This window comes from Bufo bufo, chromosome 9 (genome assembly GCF_905171765.1).
Source record: "Bufo bufo chromosome 9, aBufBuf1.1, whole genome shotgun sequence".
NCBI classification, from domain to species: domain Eukaryota; kingdom Metazoa; phylum Chordata; class Amphibia; order Anura; family Bufonidae; genus Bufo; species Bufo bufo.
This window is the reverse complement of record NC_053397.1, coordinates 58,189,042-58,217,041: the sequence shown is the minus strand read 5'-3', so window position 1 is coordinate 58,217,041 and position 28,000 is coordinate 58,189,042. Positions and strand designations below refer to the sequence as shown.

At 43.0% G+C, this 28,000-nt stretch overlaps 1 protein-coding gene across 1 annotated transcript in view; it reads left to right on the top strand.

Moving 5' to 3' along the window:
- The window catches only part of PKN2 (protein kinase N2), a 129,736-nt gene that overhangs the window by 97,893 nt on the left and 3,843 nt on the right, over positions 1 to 28,000 (top strand). Inside the window, exons 8-21 of the mRNA XM_040407056.1 lie at positions 2 to 187; positions 2,424 to 2,533; positions 6,136 to 6,279; positions 9,526 to 9,601; positions 9,693 to 9,867; positions 12,037 to 12,169; positions 18,749 to 18,885; positions 18,970 to 19,045; positions 19,128 to 19,219; positions 24,024 to 24,200; positions 24,574 to 24,636; positions 26,097 to 26,173; positions 26,520 to 26,662; positions 27,446 to 27,553. Of these exons, the coding sequence (XP_040262990.1) occupies positions 2 to 187; positions 2,424 to 2,533; positions 6,136 to 6,279; positions 9,526 to 9,601; positions 9,693 to 9,867; positions 12,037 to 12,169; positions 18,749 to 18,885; positions 18,970 to 19,045; positions 19,128 to 19,219; positions 24,024 to 24,200; positions 24,574 to 24,636; positions 26,097 to 26,173; positions 26,520 to 26,662; positions 27,446 to 27,553 (1,697 nt within the window). The remainder of the gene's footprint in view (position 1; positions 188 to 2,423; positions 2,534 to 6,135; positions 6,280 to 9,525; positions 9,602 to 9,692; positions 9,868 to 12,036; positions 12,170 to 18,748; positions 18,886 to 18,969; positions 19,046 to 19,127; positions 19,220 to 24,023; positions 24,201 to 24,573; positions 24,637 to 26,096; positions 26,174 to 26,519; positions 26,663 to 27,445; positions 27,554 to 28,000) is intronic.

The window sequence follows — 28,000 nt, the reverse complement described above, 5'->3', positions numbered from 1 at the left end:
GGTACCCTGGAAGTCCGGCTCATGGGCTGCCAGGACATTCTTGAGAATGTCCCTGGTAGGTCGAAAGCAGCTACCGCGACCCTTCCAGGGTGGAGTCCAAGCGAGGCGAGATCCTCCTTCATGAGCAGGACAAGTAAAACTAAAAGTGTCAGCGGTCGGAATCTCCTGAAGACAGATGACTTTTCCAGTTCAGTAACTTTCTGTTTGTTATTGTCTCCTTCCATTTACATGATCTTGGCAAACTAATGTCTCATGATCGCTGCGTTTATGGAAAAAGTTTCCATCGTCTTTAATAGGATATTACCTTGAAGTGTGTTTGGAGAAATTGGCCAGTTTTACCTTTCCGTACTGGCCTATAGCTTTTATAGCACTGTTACTCTATCTTGTTATAGTCATGACTGTTATTTGCATGTGGCGGTAAATGTTAGAAGAACAACATTACGTTTTCTGTAGTTCTTATGCTTGGCCCATCTTGCTCCAATGTTCATAAATCAGCTTCTAGAAGAACTTTAAATATACATCTAGTATAAGGTAAACTAATTTGTACTCAACAAATAATTATGAGATTGTCTCATCCATTGACCTCTTTAGATTGATGTTGGCTTGATGATCAGCGGTCATCACTGGGGGAAGCTGTGGAAAGCATTTTAGACACCGGTCTTAATAACCCATAAGATGGCGGTGTATCTGCCGAAGTTATGTAGGGGCGCCAGCCTCTATATAACTTTGGTGCATCCACGACCAGTCTAAATCTACATTGGCTTCCTTACTGGTGTAGATTTTGAACATTTTCTATGCCTAAAACAGGCGTAGAAATATGATAAATGAGATGGGCCTGGTGGCCCACCCATGTCACTGCCCCTTTTTTAGACCTGGCGTGAGCGGGGAAAAAAAATTCAATCTGCAACAGATATACTCCAGAAAAATGGCGTATATCATTTAGTAAATAACCCCCTGTAATACATCCTGGCCAATACATGCATGAGCTACTTCCACCAAAGCTGCTCTTAGTTTGCAGTACTTTTCTTTGGGGGCTCATGAGTCGGGAACCTCGTTATACAATGTCCATAGGCCGTGGTGTGGGAAGGGGTTGTGTTCATGACACAACACCTTGAATTCTCCAAGAGAAACATTGTTGGAAATGTACAAATCAGGATGTGCCATAATTCTTACAAAATTTGCAAAAAAAAAGTAAGCTAATAGGTGGTATAAAGTTAGACTAGATAGTCTAAAGATGCACCAAATAGATCATCCACCATCCGCCTCTATAATAAATCTAGGGCATCTTTAGACTGTCTAGTGTACATTTAAGGAGTCTAAACCTTAGTCCCTATTACTGCCCCATTGACTGTCTTTGCACCCCTTCTTCTATAGACACACGTGATATGACGTGCCACTGAGCTAAGCAATGTTGCAGACTATAAGATGCGTTCCTATGAATAAGAAGCCAGGCTTTGCTCTGCTTCCATCCAGAGACCTATGGCCATGGCCGATCTTCAGAGGGAAAATGGGATAAGACATATTGAACTTCAAAGTTCACCATCTCACAGCAGATATTGGGGTTGTATGGACACCATGCAGAGTCATCTAATGTACAGGTGAAACTCGAAAAATTATAATATCGTGCAAAGTTCATTTATTTCAGTAATGCAAATTAAAAGGTGAAACTAATATATGAGATAGACTCATTACATGCAAAGCGAGATATTTCAAGCCTTTATTTGTTATAATTTGGATGATTAGGGCTTACAGCTTATGAAAACCCCAAAGTCACACTCTCAGGTCCCCTTTGCTCAGGGGGTATGGATTAATTTGCTGACTAGAGTGTGACACTTTGAGCCTAGAACACTGAACCTTTTCAGAATATTCTAATTTTAAGTTGAATTTGCATTACTGAAATAAATAAACTTTTGCAAGATATTCTAATTTTTCGAGTTTCACCTGTATATGGCTAGCCTAAACCAATTGCCATCTAGATGAACAGAGCGGACCGTTTCTTTCCAAGCTTGGTTCCATTAATGAAACGCAGTGTGTTAAAGTTTCTAAAGCAGAACCCCACATATGGTTTACCTGTATTCCTCATCACCTAAGCTGCTGTCAGACCACCTATAACTCCTATGCTATTGTTCACCATCATTACACCACAGCTTGGCAAGATACATCTTCTAATTTAATTGGACTCCTTACATAGACGAAGGGTTTAAAGACAATCCATACTTAGCATGCCCTACAGTTGGCAAGGGCGTCTGGTCCATTTGAAAGCAATTGGTCTGTTCATACATTCGCGTCTCTTTACAAAAGAAAACTAAATCTCTAATCTTTTCTTAAGCAGATATTTTGTTGTGGTGGGTTTAACAGTGGAGCTTTTTGTTTCTCGCAATCCTCTTAGCCTTTTAAGCTGAGTTGGTGTAATTTCTTTACAGATGAGGTCTGTGCTGTGCTGAAGCTGGACAATACCGTGGTTGGTCAGACCTACTGGAAACCTATTTCTAACCAGTCATGGGACCAGAAGTTTACACTAGAGCTGGACAGAGTATGTATAGTACTGAGGACTCCCATCTGCAAGGGGGGGGGGGGGGGGGGGCAAATAAGATCGTGTGCATCAGTTACATAAATGTGTATTCGAATTTAAAGGAAATGTCACCAAAAATGTTATCTGCCAGTTAAAACTGGTGATAGCGCATCACTTTTTTTAAATATTTTTTTATTTTATTTCCTAAGCATTATTATGGGGGCAGCCAGCTTGCCTGTGTTCTTAACAAAGTGTGCCCGATAAGCTAGCAGCCCGGGGCACGAGAATGTAACACAATAGGGCTATATTCTTCTGCCCCCTCCATATGGCTTGATGCTCTCACTTGATGAATGATTTTTGGTGTTTTTATTAAAAAAAATTTTTGCTGAATTCTAAAGCATTCAGCAAGATCATCTTATGTATATTGTTCATTACGACCTCCTTTCATTTCCTGCTAACGTAGTGTAGGTGACCAGGAATAGGAGATGGATGGAAGTATTACTTAACCAGCAGGGTCAGATTACAGATGGAGTTTGTGTGCAGAATGTAACCATGGAGAACCATATACAGTCCTGATCAAAAGTTTAAGACCACTTGAAAAATGCCAAAAAATCCTATTTAGCATGGCTGGATCTTAACAAGGTTCCAAGTAGAGCTTCAACATGCAACAAGAAGAAATGGGAGTGAGACAAAACATTTTTTGAGCATTCAATTTAATGAACACAACGAATAAACTGAAACAGGCTGTTTTTCAGCTGATCAAAAGTTTAGTGCCACACCTCCAAAAAAAAACTAAACCCCCCCCCCCCCCCCCCCCAAAACAGAAATCCAACTTCCAAACATGAACTCTGTAATGAGTTGCTCCGCCGTTATTGTTGATCACTTCAAAAATTCGTTTCGGCATGCTTGATGCAAGCGTTTCCATGAGGTGAGTGGGAACATTTCTCCAAGTGGTGAAGACGGCCGCACGAAAGCCATCTACTGTCTGGAACTGTTGTCCATTTTTGTAAACTTCCCTTGCCATCCATCCCCAAAGGTTCTCAATTGGATTTAGATCAGGGGAACACACAGGATGGGCCAAAAGAGTGATGTTATTCTCCTGGAAGAAGTCCCTTGTCCTGCGGGCATTGTGTAATGTAGCATTGTCCTGTTGAAAAACCCGGACGTTACCACACAGACGAGGGCCCTCAGTCATGAGGAATGCTCTCTGCAACATCTGGACATAGCCAGCGGCCGTTTGACGCCCCTGCACTTCCTGAAGCTCCATTGTTCCACTGAAGGAAAAAGCACCCCAGACCATTATGGCGCCCCCTCCACTGTGGCGCGTAGAAAACATCTCAGGTGGGATCTGCTTGTCATGCCAGTAACGTTGGAAACCATCAGGACCATCAAGGTTAAAAAAAAATCTCATCAGAGAATAAAACTTTCTACCATTTTTGAATGTCCCATGTTTTGTGCTCTCTTGCAAAGTCCAAACGAGCAGTTCTGTGGCGTTCAAGGAGACTAGGTCTTTGAAGACCTTCAGTCTCAGATGCCGTCTAATGGTTATGGGGCTGCAGTCAGCACCAGTAAGGGCCTTTAATTTGGGTCGAGGATTGTCCAATGTCTTGACGGACAGCCAATTGGATCCTCCGGCTCAGTGCTGGTGACATTTTTTTTGGGTCTTCCACTTGACTTTTTGGTTCCATAACCCTCAGGATCATTTTAAGAGATTCCAAATGACTGTCTTTCTGCGTGCCACCTCAGCAGCGATGGCGCGCTGTGAGAGACCCTGCTTATGCAGTTCAACAACCCGACCACGTTCAAAAAGGGAGAGTTTTTTTTTTCCTTTGCCATCACAACGTGTGACTACCTGACAGAAAATGACAATGAATCCACATCTTTGCACAGATTTGGCCTTTTAAAGGCATGTAGTCCTAAACTTTTGATCATCTGAAAAACAGCCTGTTTCAGTTTATTTCTTGTTTTTATTAAATTGAATGCTCAAAAAATGTTTTGTCTCACTCCCATTTCTTCTTGTTGCATGTTGAAGCTCTACTTGGAACCTTATTAAGATCCAGCCATGCTAAATAGGATTTTTTGCCATTTTTCAAGTGGTCTTAAACTTTTGATCAGGACTGTATCTGCATAGGTGCTTGAAGGACTCTTGTCAGCAGATTTGTCCCTATGACACTGGCTGACCTGATGCACGTGCGCTTGGCAGCTGAAGGCATCTGTGTTGGTCCCATGTTCATATGTGCCGCATTACTGAGAAAAATGATGTTTTAATATATGCAAATGAGACTCTAGGAGCAACGGGGACGTTCTCATTACACCTAGAGGCTCTGCTCTCTCTGCCACTGCCGTACCCTCTTCACTTTGACAGGGCCAGGTGTCATGAGGTTTACACTGCCTGGCCCTGTCAATCAAAGTTTACGCCAGCCAGGAAGCGACATAGGCTTCTGGTATAATTTTTTGGTGTAAATTTATAATAAAAGTTCAGTGCCACTGACACCCCATCCACTTCTTTGTAAAGTGTCAAGCACACTGCAAACCAGCCCCCCCCCACCCAAAATAATATATGTATATATGTGTGTATATATATATATATATATATATATATATATATATATATATATATATATATATATATAGCCCCCCCCCCCCCCCTACAAACTGGCCTTGCTATATTATAAGCATTTCTTTTCCATATATTTTTTTTTTCTGTCCTACGTACAACTAGTTTGCACTCTAGCCCCCTGCGTGGAGTCACTGCAATTTGTTCTCTATTTTGAGTGATTTGGCTGTGAAACCAGTCGTCGACAATAAAACCTTCAGAAGCTAAACACCCCTCAGGATATGCACCTTAGTAGGTTTAAGTTTGTAGTCTACAGTTACAAAATAGTGTATTATTACACAGGCGTATATCTAGTTTGATCCAAATTGGGAATTTTAAGGTGCCTGTAATTTGCAAGCTAATAATGTCCTGTGATCACAGCAGCCTCTGCGGTGTCTTCACAGTGACAGGGGAAGGAATTGTATCTGTAATATGAGTTAGAGGTTCACATGTAAAGTTCTTCCCCGGTTTTAACATTTCCTGCAGCTGTCTAATCTTGATCCATTTCTTTACTCATATCTGTTGCCTGTGTAGATGACTGAAACTAAATCAACAATATCACAGAAGCAGCGGTTTAATCAGAGTGTTCGTAGTGGAGTTTGAGTCGTCTTCTATGTGAAAGACTATATAAAAGAAGAAATGTATACAGCTACAAAGATTGCTGATACGTGTGGGAACTTGAGTAGTGTTGAGCGAACTTGCGTTTTCAAATTTGGCGTACAAGGTTCGGGTTATTTAAGAATTCTGTTAAGGATTCGGCTACCATGGAAGTTATGGTCCGTAGTAGTGAAATTCATAATGGAAATTCTTACATAACCCAAACCTTGTAGGCCAAACTTAAAAACACAAGTTCGCTCGACTCTAAACTTGAGGTACAGATTTGGTTGCATGGCACATGTAATGCAAGTCATTTCCACTGAATAAAATAAAATTATTTTTACTAATCTTCTTGAGGAATTGCTCAACCTGGCAGAACATGCTATACTGTAGCACATCTCCATTTACCTTTTATCCTTTTTTCTTTCAGTCCAGAGAACTTGAGATTTCAGTATTTTGGAAAGATTGGAGATCCCTGTGTGCAGTAAAGTTTCTGAGGTTAGAAGATTTCCTGGACAATCAACGACATGGCATGTGTCTTTACCTGGAGCCACAGGGCACACTCTTTGCGGAGGTGAGTGCATGGCAGACAAGTACTAGTGGCTCATTTCCCCCCTGAGCAACTCGTGAGTTTTCCTCATTGCTTGAAGCTTTCCTTAAAAGAGGTGACTCTTTTAAGGAAAGCCATGAGAATATGCCACAGTATTGAAATACAGTTTATTAAACTGTAGGGCACTATACTTGCAGAGAACACGAAAGATGTTCTCCCCAGAAAGGGTTAAAAAAAATCCCCTGCTGCCTTTCCTAGCTGCTCCAGTCTCTGCTGCTCTCCACTTCCTGGTCCCGGCTGGAATATCTGCACAACTAGGGCTGCACGATAAATCGAAAAAATAATCGAATCGCGATAATCGGCAAATGCGATTTGGCCGACCCGAAAATGCCGCGATTATATATGAAGGTGCCCCGCGCACATAACTGGCTTTGTGTGTAAAGTATTTTACTGGTGTGTGAAACAATCTCTCTCCTATTGATAACAGGTCCAGCCTCTGTACTCACTTTTACGATGAATGCACTGCAGCGACGAGCGGGAGCGAGCTGGCCGGCGCGTCACTGAGTAACTTAGTAACGCTCCTGCTTCCTGAAGTGGGAGGAGCATTACTAAGTGACGTCAGTCACGCGCCGCTGCCGCTCGCTGTAGTGCATTCATAGTGACAGTGAGTACAGAGGCTGGACCTGTTATCAATAGGAGAGAGATTGTTTTACACATTAGTAAAATACTTAACACAAAGCCAGTTATGTGCGCAGTTTAGGACACATGAGGGGACACATAGGGCCATGAGGGGGACCAGCATAAGATGCTATATGTCTTATGCTGCCCCCCCTCATGGCCCTATGTGTCATAGCACACATCCCCTATAACAACGTCCTCCACAGATCCCCCACATAACAGCGTCCTCCACAGATCCCCCACATAACAGCGTCCTCCACAGATCCCCCATAACAGTGTCCTCCACAGATCCCCCACATAACAGTGTCCTCCACAGATCCCCCACATAACGGTGTCCTCCACAGATCCCCCACATAACGGTGTCCTCCACAGATCCCCCACATAACGGTGTCCTCCACAGATCCCCCACATAACGGTGTCCTCCACAGATCCCCCACATAACGGTGTCCTCCACAGATCCCCCACATAACGGTGTCCTCCACAGATCCCCCACATAACGGCGTCCTCCACAGATCCCCCACATAACGGCGTCCTCCACAGATCCCCCACATAACGGCGTCCTCCACAGATCCCCCACATAACGGCGTCCTCCACAGATCCCCCACATAACGGCGTCCTCCACAGATCCCCCACATAACGGCGTCCTCCACAGATCCCCCACATAACGGCGTCCTCCACAGATCCCCCGCAACACGGCGTCCTCCACAGATCCCCCGCAACACGGCGTCCTCCACAGATCCCCCGCAACACGGCGTCCTCCACAGATCCCCCGCAACACGGCGTCCTCCACAGATCCCCCGCAACACGGCGTCCTCCACAGATCCCCCGCAACACGGCGTCCTCCACAGATCCCCCGCAACACGGCGTCCTCCACAGATCCCCCGCAACACGGCGTCCTCCACAGATCCCCCGCAACACGGCGTCCTCCACAGATCCCCCGCAACACGGCGTCCTCCACAGATCCCCCGCAACACGGCGTCCTCCACAGATCCCCCACAACACGGCGTCCTCCACAGATCCCCCACAACACGGCGTCCTCCACAGATCCCCCACAACACGGCGTCCTCCACAGATCCCCCACAACACGGCGTCCTCCACAGATCCCCCACAACACGGCGTCCTCCACAGATCCCCCACAACACGGCGTCCTCCACAGATCCCCCACAACTCGGCGTCCTCCACAGATCCCCCACAACTATGTCATACCCAGCCGCGTCAGCGGCTCATATGGGAAAATCCAAGCAAATAGACCTCTAGTGCAATTCCCTTAAAATATTGCATCGCACATCGTTATCGCAATTTTTAGGGCCCTAATCGCAATCGCACAAATTTCCCATATCGTGCAGCCCTAGGTTAGACCAATCACTGGTTGAGGTGGGTTACATCTATGGCCAGTGGTTGGCTAGGTAGGCATTCCAAGCCTGTTCCTACTGGTCTCAAGCCGCGACCAGGAAGTGGGGAGCAGGGGCGGCTGGAGCTGCATGGGAGTAGCAGCAGTGCTATAGAAAACAAAAGATTGGAGCAGCGCCTCATGTGTATTATGAGCAGGAGAAAAGTGCAGGTATTTAGGTTGGTGATGCGCTTAACTTTTAGTTGTTAGTGGTGTACTGTATTATCACCGCACAGTGAGAGGGTGTTCGGGACCGAAGGCCTGGTTCACAGCCAACCATGCTGCAGGAGAGATAGGCCAGGAGATCAAATGAACTGATTTGTATCGAAAAGGAACTACGAATCCAGAGCCATCACCTGTGGCCTTGAAAGAAGCATAGAGTGAAAAGTACCATACTGTTTACTCTCTGCTTCTCTCAATTCTGCCGGGATCATCCAGACTGGTAAAGCGCGCAGCAGCTATACCGCATGCTTTCCGACATACAAGCTGTTGTGACCTTTGCCTAACAGCATCAGGTAAGCGGCTGTCCCTGCTTAGGGGGCACCCATTTTTTATGGTCCCACACATTCTGCTCTCCCTCATCTAGTTTTACCAGTGGACTTGATGGCATCACTGTATAGTGATGTGTCTCCATATGTCAGACCCGTACAACTAGCGTGATTAATGTCACAAGTCAAAGGGATTATCCCTTGAAATGCATTTAACATCCATCCATCCACCATGTATGATCACAGCAGGGACCTGCAGATTCACAATGGTGGATTTGCTGCAGAAATTTCTCTGTGCCCCTTGCTCCTGAAAGGTCCTACAGAAATCTGCACAAATGCTGCAGACAAACCCCATTCACAACAGACTTTCAGTCACAAAAAATTCTGCCATGTGTGAACATACCCTAATGCGGTCCTGTGTCCTGGTGGTGCTGGGACGACTTTGACTGCTGCTCGTTTCCTGGGACTGATGGAAACCGCTGAGCACTATGGAGCAGTTACTGATGGCAGTCAAATTATTATTTTTTTTTAGTTAGATTGTGACCATGAGATGGACAACAAGGTCACCTTTCCTACGTGACCTTGTCATAATGTGTCTTTGAAGTCCTATGCAGTTTTCAGACGCTGGAGTCTCTACTGCCGCAGTGCATTTTGTGTGTCTTCAGATCCCATCACTGTAAGCGTATCTCATTTATTTTGGCTTTTATTTTCCAGGTGACCTTTTTCAATCCAGTTATTGAAAGAAGACCAAAACTTCAAAGGCAGAAGAAGATCTTTTCCAAACAACAAGGTCAAATGGGATTTGCATTTCAAGGAAATTGTAAGATTTGTTCCCTGCCCCATTTCCCCAGAAATTAATTGTTAAATGGTTTTGCTTGCAGGCAAGACATTCCTCAGAGCTCCTCAGATGAACATCAACATTGCCACTTGGGGACGACTAGTGCGAAGAGCAATCCCCACAGTTAATCACTCTGGCACATATAGCCCCCAGGTGTCCATTCCTGCTTCTGTTCCAGTTGTGGACACACGGAATGTAGAATTATCTCCAGCAGTTGGGTAAGTAGTAGTAGAGGAGCACTTTTTGTACGTTGGGTGCTAAAGGGGTTTTTCTTGATTCAAGATAATCTATATATGAGCAGTGGGGGTCCATCTCCGCATCAGCTGTTTGAAGAAGCTGTGACTTTCAAGTGAGCCTCTTCCTAGGCCGGTAAATCGGATTGAGCTGCAATATCAAGCACAGCCACCATACAGTATACAGTACCGTGGTTGGTATACTATCAAGAGGCAGCAGAGATCATCTGAGCTCTGCAGCCCCTTCATACAGCTGATCTGCAGGGGTCCCAGGAATTGGACCCCCCCCCCCCCCCAACATTATTTGATTCATGGCCTATCCTGAAGATATGATATGGATTATACAGTAAAGATGTTTTGTTGACGCTAATGCTTTTGACACCCTTGACTGTCCCCAAACCAACAAAACCCCACATGTAATATAAATGCATTCTTTATTTCATTATATCAATAAGACATACAATACATATAATAAAAAAATCCGTTATTGCTAGCAGTGCAGATTAGCGCTGTGAAAGATACTGCCCCTACTGGACCACAGGCCTGCATTCATTCATTAATCACACTTTAATATGTACATGATAATACCTCTAATGAATACTTCATCAACAGGTGTGAATATACTCCTCACTGCTGTATGTGCTACACCTTCTGTGAAATCCCTGTTATCCTCCAAATCCCCAAATACATTACATCCATGTGCTTTAGCATCAATAAGGGGAATAGAGATCTAATCTAACAGGGATACAGATATAATCCATCTAAACTTGCACACAAACTCTCATAACAACAATTGATTTAGGAAGCACCCTTGGTTGCATAAAGGCCCCATTACACTGCTCGATGGGGAAGACTATTGTTCCCAATCCCCTCCACAGTATGGGGCGGGGCGGAGCGATCACTAATGCCACCGCTCGCCCCGTGATTGCTTGCTGGCAGCAGAGGCTGTTTAGACAGCATGATTTAGATGACCACACCAACAATCTATTACCTGCCGAACTAGCGTCTTGCTTGTTCATCGGGTAATCGGCGGTGCCTTTTACATCAGCAGATAATCGCTAACTAGCATTCGCGCTCTTTAGCCATAAACTGGCCAAGTATCAGTGTGGGGCCGTGTAAAGAGGCTTTGCAGCTTTTTAACAAGGGGATCACAGTGTCAGGCTGCAGTCTTTGGGTGCCTCTCCTCCCTATCTGCACTCTGATACGGGGGGGCAGCAAAGAGATCAGGTTATCAGGAAGGCAATGACGTTGGCAGTCAGCACAGCCAGCTGTGTGAAGCTGTACAGCATCAAATGGTAGAACATACTTGGTGAAGATGATTTAGAAAGTTGCTTGATTTTTGCATTTAGCAGTAAATGAGCAACAACAAAACAGCATTTTCTTTCAACCTGTTCAAAACCGTACCATTTACCTCCTTTCCTGATCAGGCGCATTTTCTGTTCAGTTATGTAAATAATTTTTGCACCTTTTTTATGGTGTTTGAGGCTTTTGATTTCATTTTTATCAATATTTTTTTATACCCTGGAAAATGTAAACAAAAAAGAAAATTTTTATTTTTTATTTTTTAAATACTTTTATCCCTGCTCCCCCCCAACCATAAGACCATGCAAGCCTTTTAGGGGGACATTTACTATTACATTTTCTTCTTATTGCTGATTTCTCCTTTAACTGGGCTAATTTGGTAGCCCCAGCGATGGGGGGGAATACAGCCCCCAGAGAGTTTGCTGTTTATAGCTGTACATACTCTGCAAGGCTGATCTGGGTCTGCTAGAACCCAGCAGCTCGTAGAGACACCTGACCTGCAATCACATGACCATTCGGACCAGCATTGCCGCTTCCTGATCTCTATACACAGCGCTCATCAAACTATGGAGAAGGCAGAGATGGTGAAACACCGTCCCTCCTTCTCCATGGGGAGCCCTGTTGTCACTAACAGCAGACGATCCGCTCCTCCGACTCTCCGCTCCTGCGGTTGCACAAATAGTGTGCAGCTGCGATATCTTCAAGGTCGTTTTGAAACGTGTGCCAACCACCCATGCGTATGAATAGTTGAACAGTCAGCAAACGGTTACATTATTCTTAATGATCTGCCATGCCTGTTATATGAAAGCATGACTTTATTACTGACCTGTTACATTTCATGTATTGTTTCAGTGAGTCTCCTATAGGCAAGTTAGACTTTGAAATAGAACCGGAACCACCTACTGCTCCACCTCGGGCATCTTCATTAGACCTGGATTTGTATCCATCCCCATCAGAAATTAAGACACCAGTCATACCAGCTCAGGTAAAGATGTGCGATGCAGTGTGAACAGTGTGCTTGAAACATTCTTGATAAGAGAAGCAAGAAAACTTAGCATTTTTATATGGTTGATGAGCAGAAACCAAAAAGACTTGTTTCATATCATTGCCCCAAGTAAACGTCGTGCCAGCAGTCATTTAGAGAAATTAGCTTGTTTGTGGGGTGATCAGCACAGGTGATGTGCTGCCGACTACGCAAACTAGGACGGGGGGAAGAGCATTTGTAGTAGTAATCGTTCGTCCTTAATTCATTCTGCATCGGCCCATGTAAAACTAGTGCCAATTGACTTGATTATCCTTGATATCCCCACCTTGTTTAATGGGTGTATCTGAGAATTTAGAGTCCGGTACATAAATATTGGGACATCGACACAATTCTAACATTTTTGGCTCTATACACCACCACAATGGATCAGGTGAACGGTGTAGGAATTACAACAGTTTGCATATGTGCCTCCCACTTGTTAAGGGACGAAAAGTAATGGGACAATTGGCTTCTCAGCTGTTCCATGGCCAGGTCTGTGTTATTCCCTCATTATCCCAATTACAATGAGCAGATAAAAGGTCCAGAGTTAATTTCCAGTCTGCTATTTGCATTTGGAATCTGCTGCTGTCAACTCTCAAGATGAGATCCAAAGAGCTGTCACTATCAGTGAAGCAAGCCATCATTAGGCTGAAAAAACAAAACAAACCCATCAGAGAGATAGCAAAAACATTAGGCGTGGCCAAAACAACTGTTTGGAACATCCTTAAAAAGAAGGAACGCACTGGTGAGCTCAGCAACACCACAAGACCTGGAAGACCACGGAAAACAACTGTGGTGAATGACCGAAGAATTCTTTCCCTGGTGAAGAAAACAATTGGCCAGATCAAGAACACTCTCCAGGAGGTAGGTGTATGTGTGTCAAAGTCAACAATCAAGAGAAGACTTCACTAGAGTGAATACAGAGGCTTCACCACAAGATGCAAACCATTGGTGAGCCTCAAAAACAGGAAGGCCAGATTAGAGTTTGCCAAACGACATCTAAAAAAGCCTTCACAGTTCTGGAACAACATCCTATGGACAGATGAGACCAAGATCAACTTGTACCAGAGTGATGGAGAAGGAGAAGGAAAGGAACTGCTCATGATCCTAAGCATACCACCTCATCAGTGAAGCATGATGGTGGTGTCATGGCGTGGGCATGTATGGCTGCCAATGGAACTGGTTCTCTTGTATTTATTGATGATGTGACTGCTGACAAAAGCAGCAGGATGAATTTGTGTTTGTGTTTCGGACAATATTATCTGCTCCTATTCAGCCAAATGCTTCAGAACTCATTGGACGGCGCTTCACAGTGCAGATGGACAATGACCCAAAGTATACTGCACAGGGTGGATAAAAATCAATGATTTAAAAAAAATAAAAAGATTTTGATTTAAGAGATTTTATTTTATTTTTTTATATATAAAATGCTTTTTGAGGAAAATATATTACCATCCAAAGGTTATTCCATCATGAAATAAAGATTTGTTTTTTAATTATGTAGAATAAGGCTGTACGTGGACTCCCATATTGTTGAATGGATTAGGCAGTGGCTGAGGGACAACAGAGGGTTGTAGTCATGGGAGTATATTCAGACCATGGTCTGGTTACCAGTGGGGTACCTCAGGGATCTGTTCTGGGACACATATTGTTTAATATCTTTATCAGCGAAATTGCAGAAGGCCTCGATGGTAAGGTGTGTCTTTTTGCTGATGACACAAAGATTTGTAACAGGGTTGATGTTCCTGGAGGGATACACCAAATGGAAAAGGATTTAGGAAAACTAGAGGAATGGTCAGATATCTGGCAACTAAAATTTAATGTTGATAAGTGCAAGATAATGCACCTGGGCCGTACAAACCCAAGAGCAGAATATAAATCAGTGATACAGTCCTAACCTCAGTATCTGAGGAAAGGGATTTAGGGGTCATTATTTTAGAAGACTTAAAGGTAGGCAGACAATGTCATAGAGCAGCAGGAAATGCTAGCAGAATGCTTGGGTGTATAGGGAGAGGCATTACCAGTAGAAAGAGAGATGTACTCATGACGCTCTACAGAGCACTAGTGAGACCTAATTTGGAGTATTGTGCGCAGTACTGGAGACCATATCTCCAGAAGGAGAGATACTGTGGAGAGAGTTCAAAGAAGAGCTACTAAACTAGTACATGGATTGCAGGATAAAACTTACCAGGAAAGATTAAAGGACCTTAACATATATAGCTTGGAAGAAAGACCAGACAGGGGGGATATGGTAGAAACATTCAAATACATAAAGGGTCTTTTACCTTGTTGATTCCCTTTATGTATTTAAAAGTTTCTATCATATCCCCTCTGTCTCGTCTTTCTTCCAAGCTATACATGTTAAGGTCCTTTAATCTTTCCTGGTAAGTTTCTGGAGAGAATATTTAAAAGAAGAAAAACTGCTACAAGAGGACATAGTTTTAAATTAGAGGGGCAAAGGTTTAAAAGTAATATCAGGAAGTATTACTTTACTGAGAGAGTAGTGGATGCATGGAATAGCCTTCCTGCAGAAGTGGTAGCTGCAAATACAGTAAAGGAGTTTAAGCATGCATGGGATAGGCATAAGGCCATCCTTCATATAGGATGGGGCCAGGAGCTATTCATAGTATTCATTCAGTATATTGGGCAGACTAGATGGGCCAAATGGTTCTTATCTGCCGACACATTCTATGTTTCTATATGTGTAATTGTTTTGGTAAATAAATTCCATTAATCCATTCACAATGTCATGCTCTTCCAGAGGTTTTTGTAAGATTATTGGACAGTTTCTCTGCCTACAAGATATTATCACATATGCTTGGTTTACTTTTGCAGTTCTCAAAACTGAATTTGACTCAGCAGAGATCACATGCCTCCTCTTCACAGCAAAAATGTTATAACATGAACAGAGTTGAGAAAAATACCTTAATCCTAACTTCTACAAACCTATGAATGCAGAATCAAACTAATATGAAAAGTTGTTATTCTAAAAATCTTCATCTACTTGCATATTATAAGTTATACCAGCAAGAATTAGTCTTTATGTAGAAAACTATAATTTAAATCAAGCCTTACTGACTAGTGATTTAAATCCTTTTGATTTAAATCAAATCCACCCTGCTGCAAAAGCAACCAAAGAGTTTTTTTAAATGAAAAAAGTAGAATGTTATGCAATGGCCAAGTCAATCGCCTGACGTGAATCTGATTGAGCATGCATTTCACTTGCTGAAGACAAAACTGAAGGGAAAATGCCCCAAGAACAGGAACTGAAGACAGTTGCAGTAGAAGCCTGGCAGAGCATCACCAGGGATGAAACCCAGCGACTGGTGATGTCTATGCGTTCCAGACTTCAGGCTGTAATTGACTGCATAGGATTTGCAACCAAGTATTAAAAAGTGAAAGTTTGATTTATGATTATTCTGTCCCATTACTTTTGGTCCCTTAAGGCTACTTTCACACTAGCGTTCGGGGCTCCGTTTGAAGGGGCTCACAAGCGGCCCCGAACGCATCCGTACTGCCCCAATGCATTCTGAGTGGATGCGGATTCGCTCAGAATGCATCAGTCTGGCAGCGTTCAGCCTCCGCTCCGCTCAGCGGAGGCAAACAGATCCGTCCAGACTTACAATGTAAGTCAATGGGGACGGATCCGTTTGAAGATGACACAATATGGCTCAATTTTCAAACTGATCCGTCCCCATTAAATTTCAATGTAAAGTCTGGACGGATCCGTCTGAACTACTTTCACACTTAGAATTTTTTCTAAACTATAATGCAGACGGATCCGTTCTGAACGGATGCAAACGTCTGCATTATAGGAGAGGATATGTCTGTGCAGACATCAGACAGTTCCTCTCTGAACGCAAGTGTGAAAGTAGCCTAACAAGTGGGAGGCACTTATGTTGTAATTCCTACAGCCCGAATGTTCGTGAACTTTTTTTGAATTATCTACAGTACACACCAAAAGTTTGGACACACCTTCTCATTCAAAGAGTTTTCTTTATTTTCATGACTATGAAAATTGTAGATTCACACTGAAGGCATCAAAACTATGAATTGACACATGTGGAATTATATACATAACAAACAAGTGTGAAACAACTGAAAATATGTCATATTCTAGGTTCTTCAAAGTAGCCACCTTTTGCTTGGATTACTGCTTTGCACACTCTTGGCATTCTCTTGATGAGCTTCAAGAGGTAGTCCCCTGAAATGGTTTTCACTTCACAGGTGTGCCCTGTCAGGTTTAATAAGTGGGATTTCTTGCCTTATAAATGGGGTTGGGACCATCAGTTGCGTTGAGGAGAAAGTCAGGTGGATACACAGCTGATAGTCCTACTGAATAGACTGTTAGCTGCTTTTTTCTTGCCATAATACAAATTCTAAGTAAAGAAAAACGAGTGGCCATCATTACTTTAAGAAATGAAGGTCAGTCAGTCAGCCGAAAAATTGGGAAAACTTTGAAAGTAAGGGCTATTTGACCATAAAGGAGAGTTATGGGGTGCTGGGCCAGATGACCTGGCCTCCACAGTCACCGGACCTGAACCCAATCGAGATGGTTTGGGGTGAGCTGGACCGCAGAGTGAAGGCAAAAGGGCCAACAAGTGCTAAGCATCTCTGGGAACTCCTTCAAGACTGTTGGAAGACCATTTCAGGGGACTACCTCTTGAAGTTCATCAAGAGAATGCCAAGAGTGTGCAAAGCAGTAATCAAAGCAAAAGGTGGCTACTTTGAAGAACCTAGAATATGACATATTTTCAGTTGTTTCACACTTGTTTGTTATGTATATAATTCCACATGTGTTAATTTATAGTTTTGATGCCTTCATAGTCATGAAAATAAAGAAAACTCTTTGAATGAAAAGGTGTGTCCAAACTTTTCGTCTGTATTGTATATCGGATACATCCATTGCTATACTAACAAGTGGCATTCAAAAGGACACGCATAAAACGGTTACTGTTATGGACATAGACCAATAGAGGCTGGATTTTAGTGTGGAAGCATTGTTGCGATAATCGCATGTTGTATAAGATACAAGATTTTTATCACGAATATAATATTTTGAATACACAAGGGCTGCTGTATATGCCTATTGTTGCGAATGTTTTATTCTGAATATACAGGGATTGTTTTCAATGCTTTTATTTTTCTGTTTTGGTACCGATTCATCTAGACGTGTACACAATTTTATTAGGTATTTACTGTTATAGTGGGATTGCTTTTAATAATAAATTCACTTTATTTCAAGTACAAAGTTTTTGTTGTGAATCGAGAGAGTGCCAATCATATTTGTACTATATTAAACTGTGTGGGTGGGTGAACCATACTGATTTGAGCACCTGCATCCTGCTGGTGAACAAGTGAGCCACCCTATTCACTCCAATTCCTACACCGTTCACCTGATTTGGATGTAAATATCCTCAAATTAAAGCGGACAGTCTGCAGTTAAAGCACATCTTGTCCGTTTCATTTCAAATCCATTGTGGTTGTGTATAGAGCCAAAAATGTTAGAATTGTGTCGATGTCCCAATATTTATGGACCTGACTGTATATTGGCGACCTATCTTCTGGATAGGTCATCAATATCAGATCAGAGGGGGTCCGACACCAATCAGCGGTTAGAGGCCAGAGCTCTCTTCGTAGGCCTGTGATGTCACCGTATATCGGTCACGTGGCCTAGTTAGAATGGTATGACTGGGAATATTTGTGTCCTCCAGGGGCTAAGATTGTTGGGGTTATTTTAAGTTGACTGCTATGAAACCTGAATTTTTAGGCTTCAGTCTGATGTGTGAATTGAATAGGAGTTTTCAGTTCTCTTGCCATACTCCTATTAAATACTTCTAATACTCAATAAAGTAAAAATTCTAGGGCGTCTTTTTCTTCGGTCTTTGTGTTGGGCATTCCTCAGTTATTCTTCCTGGAAACGTATGGAAAATTTTTTTAACTGTCTTTTTTACCAATCCGTAAGCTCTGCACCTGTTGAATCGTGTCACAGCGTTTAGTGACTTGTTTCTATGAAAAGTAGGAATGGTAACGCTTAGTTGTCAATTTATTTCTACATTTCCAGGAAAAATGACAGGAACGGCACAATGCAGAGCTCCAAACGACGTCATGTCGCACTGCATTTGCAGTCTGTTTTGTAGGTTAACTTTGGCAGGATTTCGTAAAACACATACGGTACCTCCCAATAGATGTCTCCGACATTTGCTACTATGTCTTACGGTGGCATGTTGGTGGTAATAAGTCAGAGCAACTGGACTTTTTTTTTTCGCGCTCTTTTTCGCTCTCTCACATATTGTAATTGAGAAATCCAGTTGGATGAAACGATAGAAACATCTTCAAGGAAAAAAATAAATATAAAAGTCCAGTTGCTCTTATTACTAATGATGTGGATGAATGACAGAATGAATGACTCACAGACATTTCACACTTTTTATTATTAGCCTGTCCTAGAGACGGCAGTTTTGAATTCCCTTTTCTTAATTTCCTGACGCAGTCATGATTTTCAGTATTTTTAAAATGTGTTATTTTATTTCCGTACAGGACACGGGACCAAATTGCGAATTTACAAATAACAGAAACAGTGTAGCTTCAAAATCCTCAACAGACTTGACAAACGAAGGGCCGATGACGGTGTCTGACCTGGATTACAGTGCAATGCAAGAAACGGAGGACAGGCGGTAAGGTCGCCTGCTTTGTTCCCGCTGTCTTTAGTATCGCGCTGCCCTTCCTCTCGTCTGAGTCTCTTGATCCTGTTTCTGCAGGGTGCAGCCGCGGTTTCAGTTCAGCCTCCAGGACTTCCGGTGTTGTGCGGTCTTGGGCAGAGGGCATTTTGGAAAAGTACGTTTACTTGAGCATCCTTCTATTCATACAGTCCTCAGATTACTTGTAATGTAGTTACAGCCTTTTTTTCACATTTTAGGTGCTGCTGGCAGAGTACAAAAACACTAATGAAATGTTTGCCATCAAAGCCTTAAAGAAAGGAGACATTGTATCCCGCGATGAAGTGGACAGGTATTTAAATGTACTTGGGTATAGAAAGGAAAAACGTACACGACACATATCACTGTATATTGCTGTTGTACCAGACCATTACAGTTCTGAGTGATGGACTGCAGGATAGCAGAAGGTAGACATACTGCCCTCTTGTGGACGTCCATGTTTCCAGTGTTTGCTCCCTACAAGCGCTTATAAAGTGAAAAATGCTATTTTAACCACCTCCGGACCGCCTAACGCAGGATCGCGTTCCGGAGGTGGCAGCCCTGCGCAGAGTCACGCATATATGCGTCATCTCGCGATGGCCGAGATTTCCTGTGAACGCGCGCACACAGGCGCGCGTGCTCACAGGAACGGAAGGTAAGAGAGTTGATCTCCAGCCTGCCAGCGGCGATCGTTCGCTGGCAGGCTGGAGATGTGTTTTTTTTAACCCCTAACAGGTATATGAGACGCTGTTTTGATAACAGCGTCTAATATACCTGCTACCTGGTCCTCTGGTGGTCCCCTTTGTTTGGATCGACCACCAGAGGACACAGGTAGCTCAGTAAAGTCCCACCAAGCACCACTACACTACACCCCCCCCCCCCCCCGTCACTTATTAACCCCTTATTAGCCCCTGATCACCCCATATAGACTCCCTGATCACCCCCCTGTCATTGATTACCCCCCTGTCATTGATTACCCCCCTGTCATTGATTTACCCCCCTGTAAAGCTCCATTCAGATGTCCGCATGATTTTTACGGATGCACTGATAGATGGATCGGATCCGCAAAACGCATCCGGACGTCTGAATGAAGCCTTACAGGGGCATGATCAATGACTGTGGTTATCACCCCATATAGACTCCCTGATCACCCCCCTGTCATTGATTACCCCCCTGTAAAGCTCCATTCAGACGTCCGCATGATTTTTACGGATCCACTGATAGATGGATCGGATCCGCAAAACGCATCCGGACGTCTGAATGAAGCCTTACAGGGGCATGATCAATGACTGTGGTTATCACCCCATATAGACTCCCTGATCACCCCCCTGTCATTGATTACCCCCCTGTAAAGCTCCATTCAGACGTCCGCATGATTTTTACGGATCCACTGATAGATGGATCGGATCCGCAAAACGCATCCGGACGTCTGAATGAAGCCTTACAGGGGCATGATCAATGACTGTGGTGATCACCCCATATAGACTCCCTGATCACCCCCCTGTCATTGATTACCCCCCTGTAAAGCTCCATTCAGATGTCCGCATGATTTTTACAGATGCACTGATAGATGGATCGGATCCGCAAAACGCATCCGGACGTCTGAATGAAGCCTTACAGGGGCATGATCAATGACTGTGGTTATCACCCCATATAGACTCCCTGATCACCCCCCTGTCATTGATTACCCCCCTGTAAAGCTCCATTCAGATGTCCGCATGATTTTTACGGATGCACTGATAGATGGATCGGATCCGCAAAACGCATCCGGACGTCTGAATGAAGCCTTACAGGGGCATTAACAATGACTGTGGTTATCACCCCATATAGACTCCCTGATCACCCCCCTGTCATTGATCACCCCCCCTGTCATTGATTACCCCCCTGTAAAGCTCCATTCAGATGTCCGCATGATTTTTACGGATGCACTGATAGATGGATCGGATCCGCAAAACGCATACGGACGTCTGAATGAAGCCTTACACGGGCGTGATCAATGACTGTGGTTATCACCCCATATAGACTCCCTGATCACCCCCCTGTCATTGATCACCCCCCTGTCATTGATCACCCCCCTGTCATTGATCACCCCCCCTTTCATTGATCACCCCTCTGTAAGGCTCCATTCAGACATTTTTTTGGCCCAAGTTAGCGGAATTATAATTTTTTTTTCTTACAAAGTCTCATATTCCACTAACTTGTGTCAAAAAATAAAATCTCACATGAACTCACCCTACCCCTCACGGAATCCAAATGCGTTAAATTTTTTAGACATTTATATTCCAGACTTCTTCTCACGCTTTAGGGCCCCTAGAATGCCAGGGCAGTATAAATACCCCACATGTGACCCCATTTCGGAAAGAAGACACCCCCAGGTATTCCGTGAGGGGCATATTGAGTCCATGAAAGATTGAAATTTTTGTCCCAAGTTAGCGGAACGGGAGACTTTGTGAGAAAAAAATTAAAAATATCAATTTCCGCTAACTTGTGCCAAAAAAAAAAAATTTCTATGAACTCGCCATGCCCCTCATTAAATACCTTGGGGTGTCTTCTTTCCAAAATGGGGTCACATGTGGGGTATTTATACTGCCCTGGCATTCTAGGGGCCCCAAAGCGTGAGAAGAAGTCTGGTATCCAAATGTCTAAAAATGCCCTCCTAAAAAGAATTTGGGCACCTTTGCGCATCTAGGCTGCAAAAAAGTGTCACACATCTGGTATCACCGTACTCAGGAGAAGTTGGGCAATGTGTTTTGGGGTGTCATTTTACATATACCCATGCTGGGTGAGAGAAATATCTTGGTCAAATGCCAACTTTGTATAAAAAAATGGGAAAAGTTGTCTTTTGCCAAGATATTTCTCTCACCCAGCATGGGTATATTTAAAATGACACCCCAAAACACATTCCCCAACTTCTCCTGAATACGGCGATGCCACATGTGTGACACTTTTTTGCAGCCTAGGTGGGCAAAGGGGCCCATATTCCAAAGAGCACCTTTAGGATTTCACAGGTCATTTACCTACTTACCACACATTAGGGCCCCTGGAAAATGCCAGGGCAGTATAACTACCCCACAAGTGACCCCATTTTGGAAAGAAGACACCCCAAGGTATTCCGTGAGGGGCATGGCGAGTTCCTAGAATTTTTTATTTTTTGTCACAAGTTAGTGGAAAATGCTGATTTTTTTTTTTTTTTTTTTCATACAAAGTCTCATATTCCACTAACTTGTGACAAAAAATAAAAACGTCCATGAACTCACTATGCCCATCAGCGAATACCTTGGGGTCTCTTCTTTCCAAAATGGGGTCACTTGTGGGGTAGTTATACTGCCCTGGCATTCTAGGGGCCCAAATGTGTGGTAAGGAGTTTGAAATCAAATTCTGTAAAAAATGACCTGTGAAATCCGAAAGGTGCTCTTTGGAATATGGGCCCCTTTGCCCACCTAGGCTGCAAAAAATTGTCACACATCTGGTATCTCCGTACTCAGGAGAAGTTGGGGAATGTGTTTTGGGGTGTCATTTTACATATACCGATGCTGGGTGAGAGAAATATCTTGGCAAAAGACAACTTTTCCCATTTTTTTATACAAAGTTGGCATTTGACCAAGATATTTATCTCACCCAGCATGGGTATATGTAAAAAGACACCCCAAAACACATTCCTCAACTTCTCCTGAATACAGAGATACCAGATGTGTGACACTTTTTTGCAGCCTAGGTGGGCAAAGGGGCCCATATTCCAAAGAGCACCTTTCGGATTTCACTCGTCATTTTTTACAGAATTTGATTTCAAACTCCTTACCACACATTTGGGCCCCTAGAATGCCAGGGCAGTATAACTACCCCACAAGTGACCCCATTTTGGAAAGAAGAGACCCCAAGGTATTCGCTGATGGGCATAGTGAGTTCATAGAACTTTTTATTTTTTGTCACAAGTTAGTGGAATATGAGACTTTGTAAGAAAAAAAAAAAAAACAGCATTTTCCGCTAACTTGTGACAAAAAATAAAAAGTTCTATGAACTCACTATGCCCATCAGCGAATACCTTAGGGTGTGTACTTTCCTAAATGGGGTCATTTGTGGGGTGTTTGTACTGTCTGGGCATTGTAGAACCTCAGGAAACATGACAGGTGCTCAGAAAGTCAGAGCTGCTTCAAAAAGCGGAAATTCACATTTTTGTACCATAGTTTGTAAACGCTATAACTTTTACCCAAACCATTTTTTTTTTACCCAAACATTTTTTTTTTATCAAAGACATGTAGAACAATAAATTTAGAGCAAAATTTATATATGGATGTAGTTTTTTTTGCAAAATTTTACAACTGAAAGTGAAAAATGTCATTTTTTTGCAAAAAAATCGTTAAATTTCGATTAATAACAAAAAAAGTAAAAATGTCAGCAGCAATGAAATACCACCAAATGAAAGCTCTATTAGTGAGAAGAAAAGGAGGTAAAATTCATTTGGGTGGTAAGTTGCATGACCGAGCAATAAATGGTGAAAGTAGTGTAGGTCAGAAGTGTAAAAAGTGGCCTGGTCTTTCAGGGTGTTTAAGCACTGGGGGCTGAAGTGGTTAATGGATTTCAGTTGGATATAAAATAATTGTTTAGTGGTAATTGACGGGGCAACAAGAGAATTAGATGATTGACGTGAAAGTTTGGGCTTCTTTAAGATGTTGAAGCCAGTAAGGGGGAAATGTATGTAGATGCAGTGTATCATTTTTCCATGGTATCTTCTCCTTCCTGAATGTCTCACATTTCTTATTTGAAGTATCATAAATGTAACCTGTCACCGGGATTTTGTGTATAGAGCTGAGGACATGGGTTGCTAGATGTCCGCTAGCATATCCGCAATATCCAGTCCCCATAGCTCTGTGTGCTTTTATTGTGTTAAAAAAAAACTATTTGATAAAAGCACACAGAGCTATGGGGACTGGGTATTGCGGATGTGCTAGCGGCCATCTAGCAGCCCATGTCCTCAGCTCTATACACAAAATCCCGGTGACAGGTTCCCTTTAAATATCCTTGTGGTTTCTTATGCACAGTGCATTATAGGTGCCAGACTCCCTTCTCGCTCCCACCACGTGCCTTCATATTTTTTGCTTTTCCTCCTGTCCTTTTAGCCTTATGTGTGAGAAGCGCATTTTTGAAACTGTGAATAGCGTGCGGCACCCGTTCTTGGTGAATCTCTTTGCCTGCTTCCAAACAAAAGATCACGTCTGTTTTGTGATGGAGTACGCAGCTGGAGGAGACCTAATGATGCACATCCACACCGATGTCTTCTTGGAGCCTAGAGCTGTGTAAGTCGTCTTCTTCAATGCCCAGCACTTACCTATAATGTATAGCCCAACATAATGGTATTGTATGTAGAGAGATCATAAAGCCCTGCTGGATTCTAGCAGTCACCAGTAAGGGTACGCCGCGCTTTGGGCCCCATACGACAAGTCATGTATGACCATTTGTCCAAATTACTGCTGCAATTCTTGGCCTGACCATGGGTCTGATGACCCACACTCACCACAGTCGGGTAAGGGTTTCTGGCTGTAGTAGGGACACGAAAATATGGCTTAATTGATTACTCTGTTCTTGATTTTTGGAGGCAAGACCGCTATTTAGCAGATATCATCATTAATTTCATGTTTCTAATATCTTGCTTTATCATCTCAATAACAGGTTTTATGCAGCGTGCGTGGTTCTCGGCCTTCAGTATTTACATGAACACAAGATAGTTTACCGGTAAGTTACCGAGTGGATGATAAATGGCGGCGATAGAATATATCTGTATAAAAGCTGATGTAGAGAGTCATGAACTATAAAGCACAAACAGATTTATAATGAAGGAAATGAGGTGGGTCCTTGGGTCTTATGAGCATGGTCATATTATGGCTCCCTACAACCTGAGATTTATGAAACTGATATGTTGGCCGTAGACGTCTTCTGTGGGGCCATTTAATACCTCCATGTGCCTCAGATTTTAATTTGTCATCATATTATGGGGGTATTCTCCCTTATGAAGCTTCTTGGGGAGAAAATGTTACATGTGCAGTGTCACATTGACTCCCATGTACTGTCTATGCATGAGGCCTAATGTTATGAAAAATGTGGGCGTTATAAATCCTCGTCAGCTGAGGGTTTGATCTATAGTTGTATTGTATTAGAGGAGTAATATTTCATTTTTAATAGACTTTATATGATGAGCTGTAGAGTCGGTAAGCCACACTCCGACTCCTGTATTTTATCACAATCCGACCCCGCCATAAATAGCCAATAATGTAGCACTAACCAATTTCCAGAATAAAATGGTAAAATTGGGCTTTTTCTCACCATTGTGTAAGTAATCGCCATATTTATTAAAAATACAATTTCTGAAATTTTCAAAATTGCTGTATTTAAATATGTAATGCTCTACTCCTTTAATAACTGGAAGACACTGTTATCAACTTAATCGTGAGAAATCTGTGAATTTGTCCTCAGAAGAGGTTAGACGATCTATAAATGTATGTCCTGGAAATGCAGAGAATCATCTGAACGTTTAAATGGGGATAAAGGAAACGTGTAAAAGCGCTGCCATGAAAGGGTAGTCTGGGAATAAAATAGATTTATTGTCAAATTTTGAAACTTTTCTACATTTAGATGAAAATAAATTAACTTCACAATGTTAGATATTTTTTTTAAGGTGGAGTCGGAGTCAGTACACTTTTTTACCGACTCCACCCAAGACAAGTCTCCAACTCCACCGCCCTGCTGTAGAGCACTGAAGCTGGAGTTTGGCCTAGGAGCCAACAGCTTATGGGCAAGTAAAGCAAAAAGAAAAACCTCACCAGTCCATGGTCCTGCCATTCTCATGCAGCTGCCCTGTTGGACTCTGACTGACTGGACCAGAATGGCATAGGAGTGGTGGGTATAACAGTCTATCCTATGACTGCTGAGGCCAACGATTGGGCAGAGCTGTCACAGGACCCAGCCGCCTGGCTGGAAATAATGCTCGTGGCGCAGGACCACAGGGTCAAGGGTTACCAACACTGGGGTTGTCGGCTCCTAGGTCGGACAACGGGTTTGTCCCTTCAGATACTAAGTGGTTGTCTCTGATTTCATAGATTATCAATGTTGGTAGTTTGTTTCCTGTCAAGTTACCCATTTAAGGTGGTTATTTGCCTTTTTTTTACACTTTAAAATGATTTTTCTTGCCGCTATAGAGATTTGAAGTTGGACAACTTATTACTGGATACAGAAGGATTCGTGAAAATTGCTGACTTTGGTCTTTGCAAAGAAGGTAACACTCAGTGTATAATGTTAAAAAACTGAAAAAAGGGACATCTGAGATCAGCGTATTTCCAGGGGGACCTGCCTACCAATAAGTTAAAATGTAATGTTTAGATTGTAAGCTTTGCAGACAAGTTTCCTATTTTTTTTTTATAGTTGTTAGCCGGCAAAGTCAGTATATGTTTTATGTCTGTTATTTTTTTTTAGTCTTATTCCTTCCCCTGGTTGTAAAGTAATTCAGAATGTATTCTTGTTAATAATAGCACTCTCATGTATTGGGCCCAGCGTGCAATGGCGTAGATGCCTTTTAATATTGCTCAGAACTAAGCCGGTTTTGTGTCTTCTCTTACTTTAAGGAATGGGATTTGGGGATAGAACAAGCACTTTTTGTGGAACACCGGAGTTCCTGGCACCAGAAGTCCTCACAGAAACCTCATACACCAGAGCGGTGGACTGGTGGGGGCTTGGAGTCCTTATCTATGAGATGCTTGTTGGGGAGGTAGGTGGTATACTGTGGTAACGAGTACCTCATTTGGTGAAAGATCATACATAAAGTCCAGTCCTAAACGTAACACTCTTCCAAGGACTATGGTAGTACTGAATTTCCTTTAATATTGTAGTTGGCATCTCGTAATTGGAAAGTAAAGCCATTTTACTACCAGTAGTAATTAGTCACAAAGACTGTATTGCGTCTTTGAAGGCCATTTTTCGAAGACTCCCTTGGGATCAGAGACTCCCAGCCGCTTGCTTTGTTGGGGAATGACAACACTGATTCAAGTGAAACGGACCAGCTTATTAGGGGTTGGATGCTTAGTAACTAAATTTCAGTAATGCCATACACTAGTGTGGAACGGTATAAGAACCAGCTGAGTGGTCAACCTTAGCCTGGCAGGAGTTGCCGACCCCCCTCCCTGGGGCAAACCCGGAGGCCATTTAGCATGATCTTATGCCATTACAACTAGTGCAGTGATCTCCAACCTGTGGCTGTCCAGCTGTTGCAGAACTACAAATCCCATCATGCCCTGACAGCCTGCAACTATCAGTAAACAGTAGTGGCGATTGTGCTGGAGCCTGCTGTCCATAACCCCACCAATCAGGTAACGATGGTGTATCCTAACAACATGCTGCCATAAGTGCAGTAGAGAAACTTGTAGACCCAGAAATGGCCAAACGAGCCCCATAATACTGATTACAGATATAGGAACTAGCTGTGTAGGATTTTTGTATTACTGTGTGTAAGGTTATGTTTCATGGTCTAGTGTTTTCGCTGTCTTGTATTTAGTCCCCCTTTCCCGGCGATGATGAAGAGGAAGTATTTGACAGTATAGTTAATGATGAAGTCCGATATCCACGGTTCTTGTCTACAGAAGCCATTTCTATTATGAGAAGAGTAAGTAGCTAACCAGTTATGGTGTTTTGGGGTAAAATATTCTACTGGGGAATGCCAAATCCTGCATGCACTGGCGCACCAACCGATGACTTGTCGTTCTGCGGATGTGGTGTTGCTGAAAACCAGTTCCTATTAATTCTGGCTTTGGCATCTGTAATAGGCTGTACGACCAGAATAAAATATAAAGATTACAGTTTGCCTCAAACACTGGTGAAGCTCCCCTCATCATCAGTTGAGGGGGTCCACTGCTCAAGTGATTTGCTGCTGACGAAAGATCTTATGATATGTTCTTAAGACCATGTAATCTATATCTGTGGTTTTCCAAGGTCAGTGAGTCTGTAGATAGCCATACACATTAGTCTAAAGAGGATTTTGATAAACGATTGTTTGTTGGATGACATTTAACAATAAATGATTATTTTAACTGTCCAATGACAGACCGTCGTC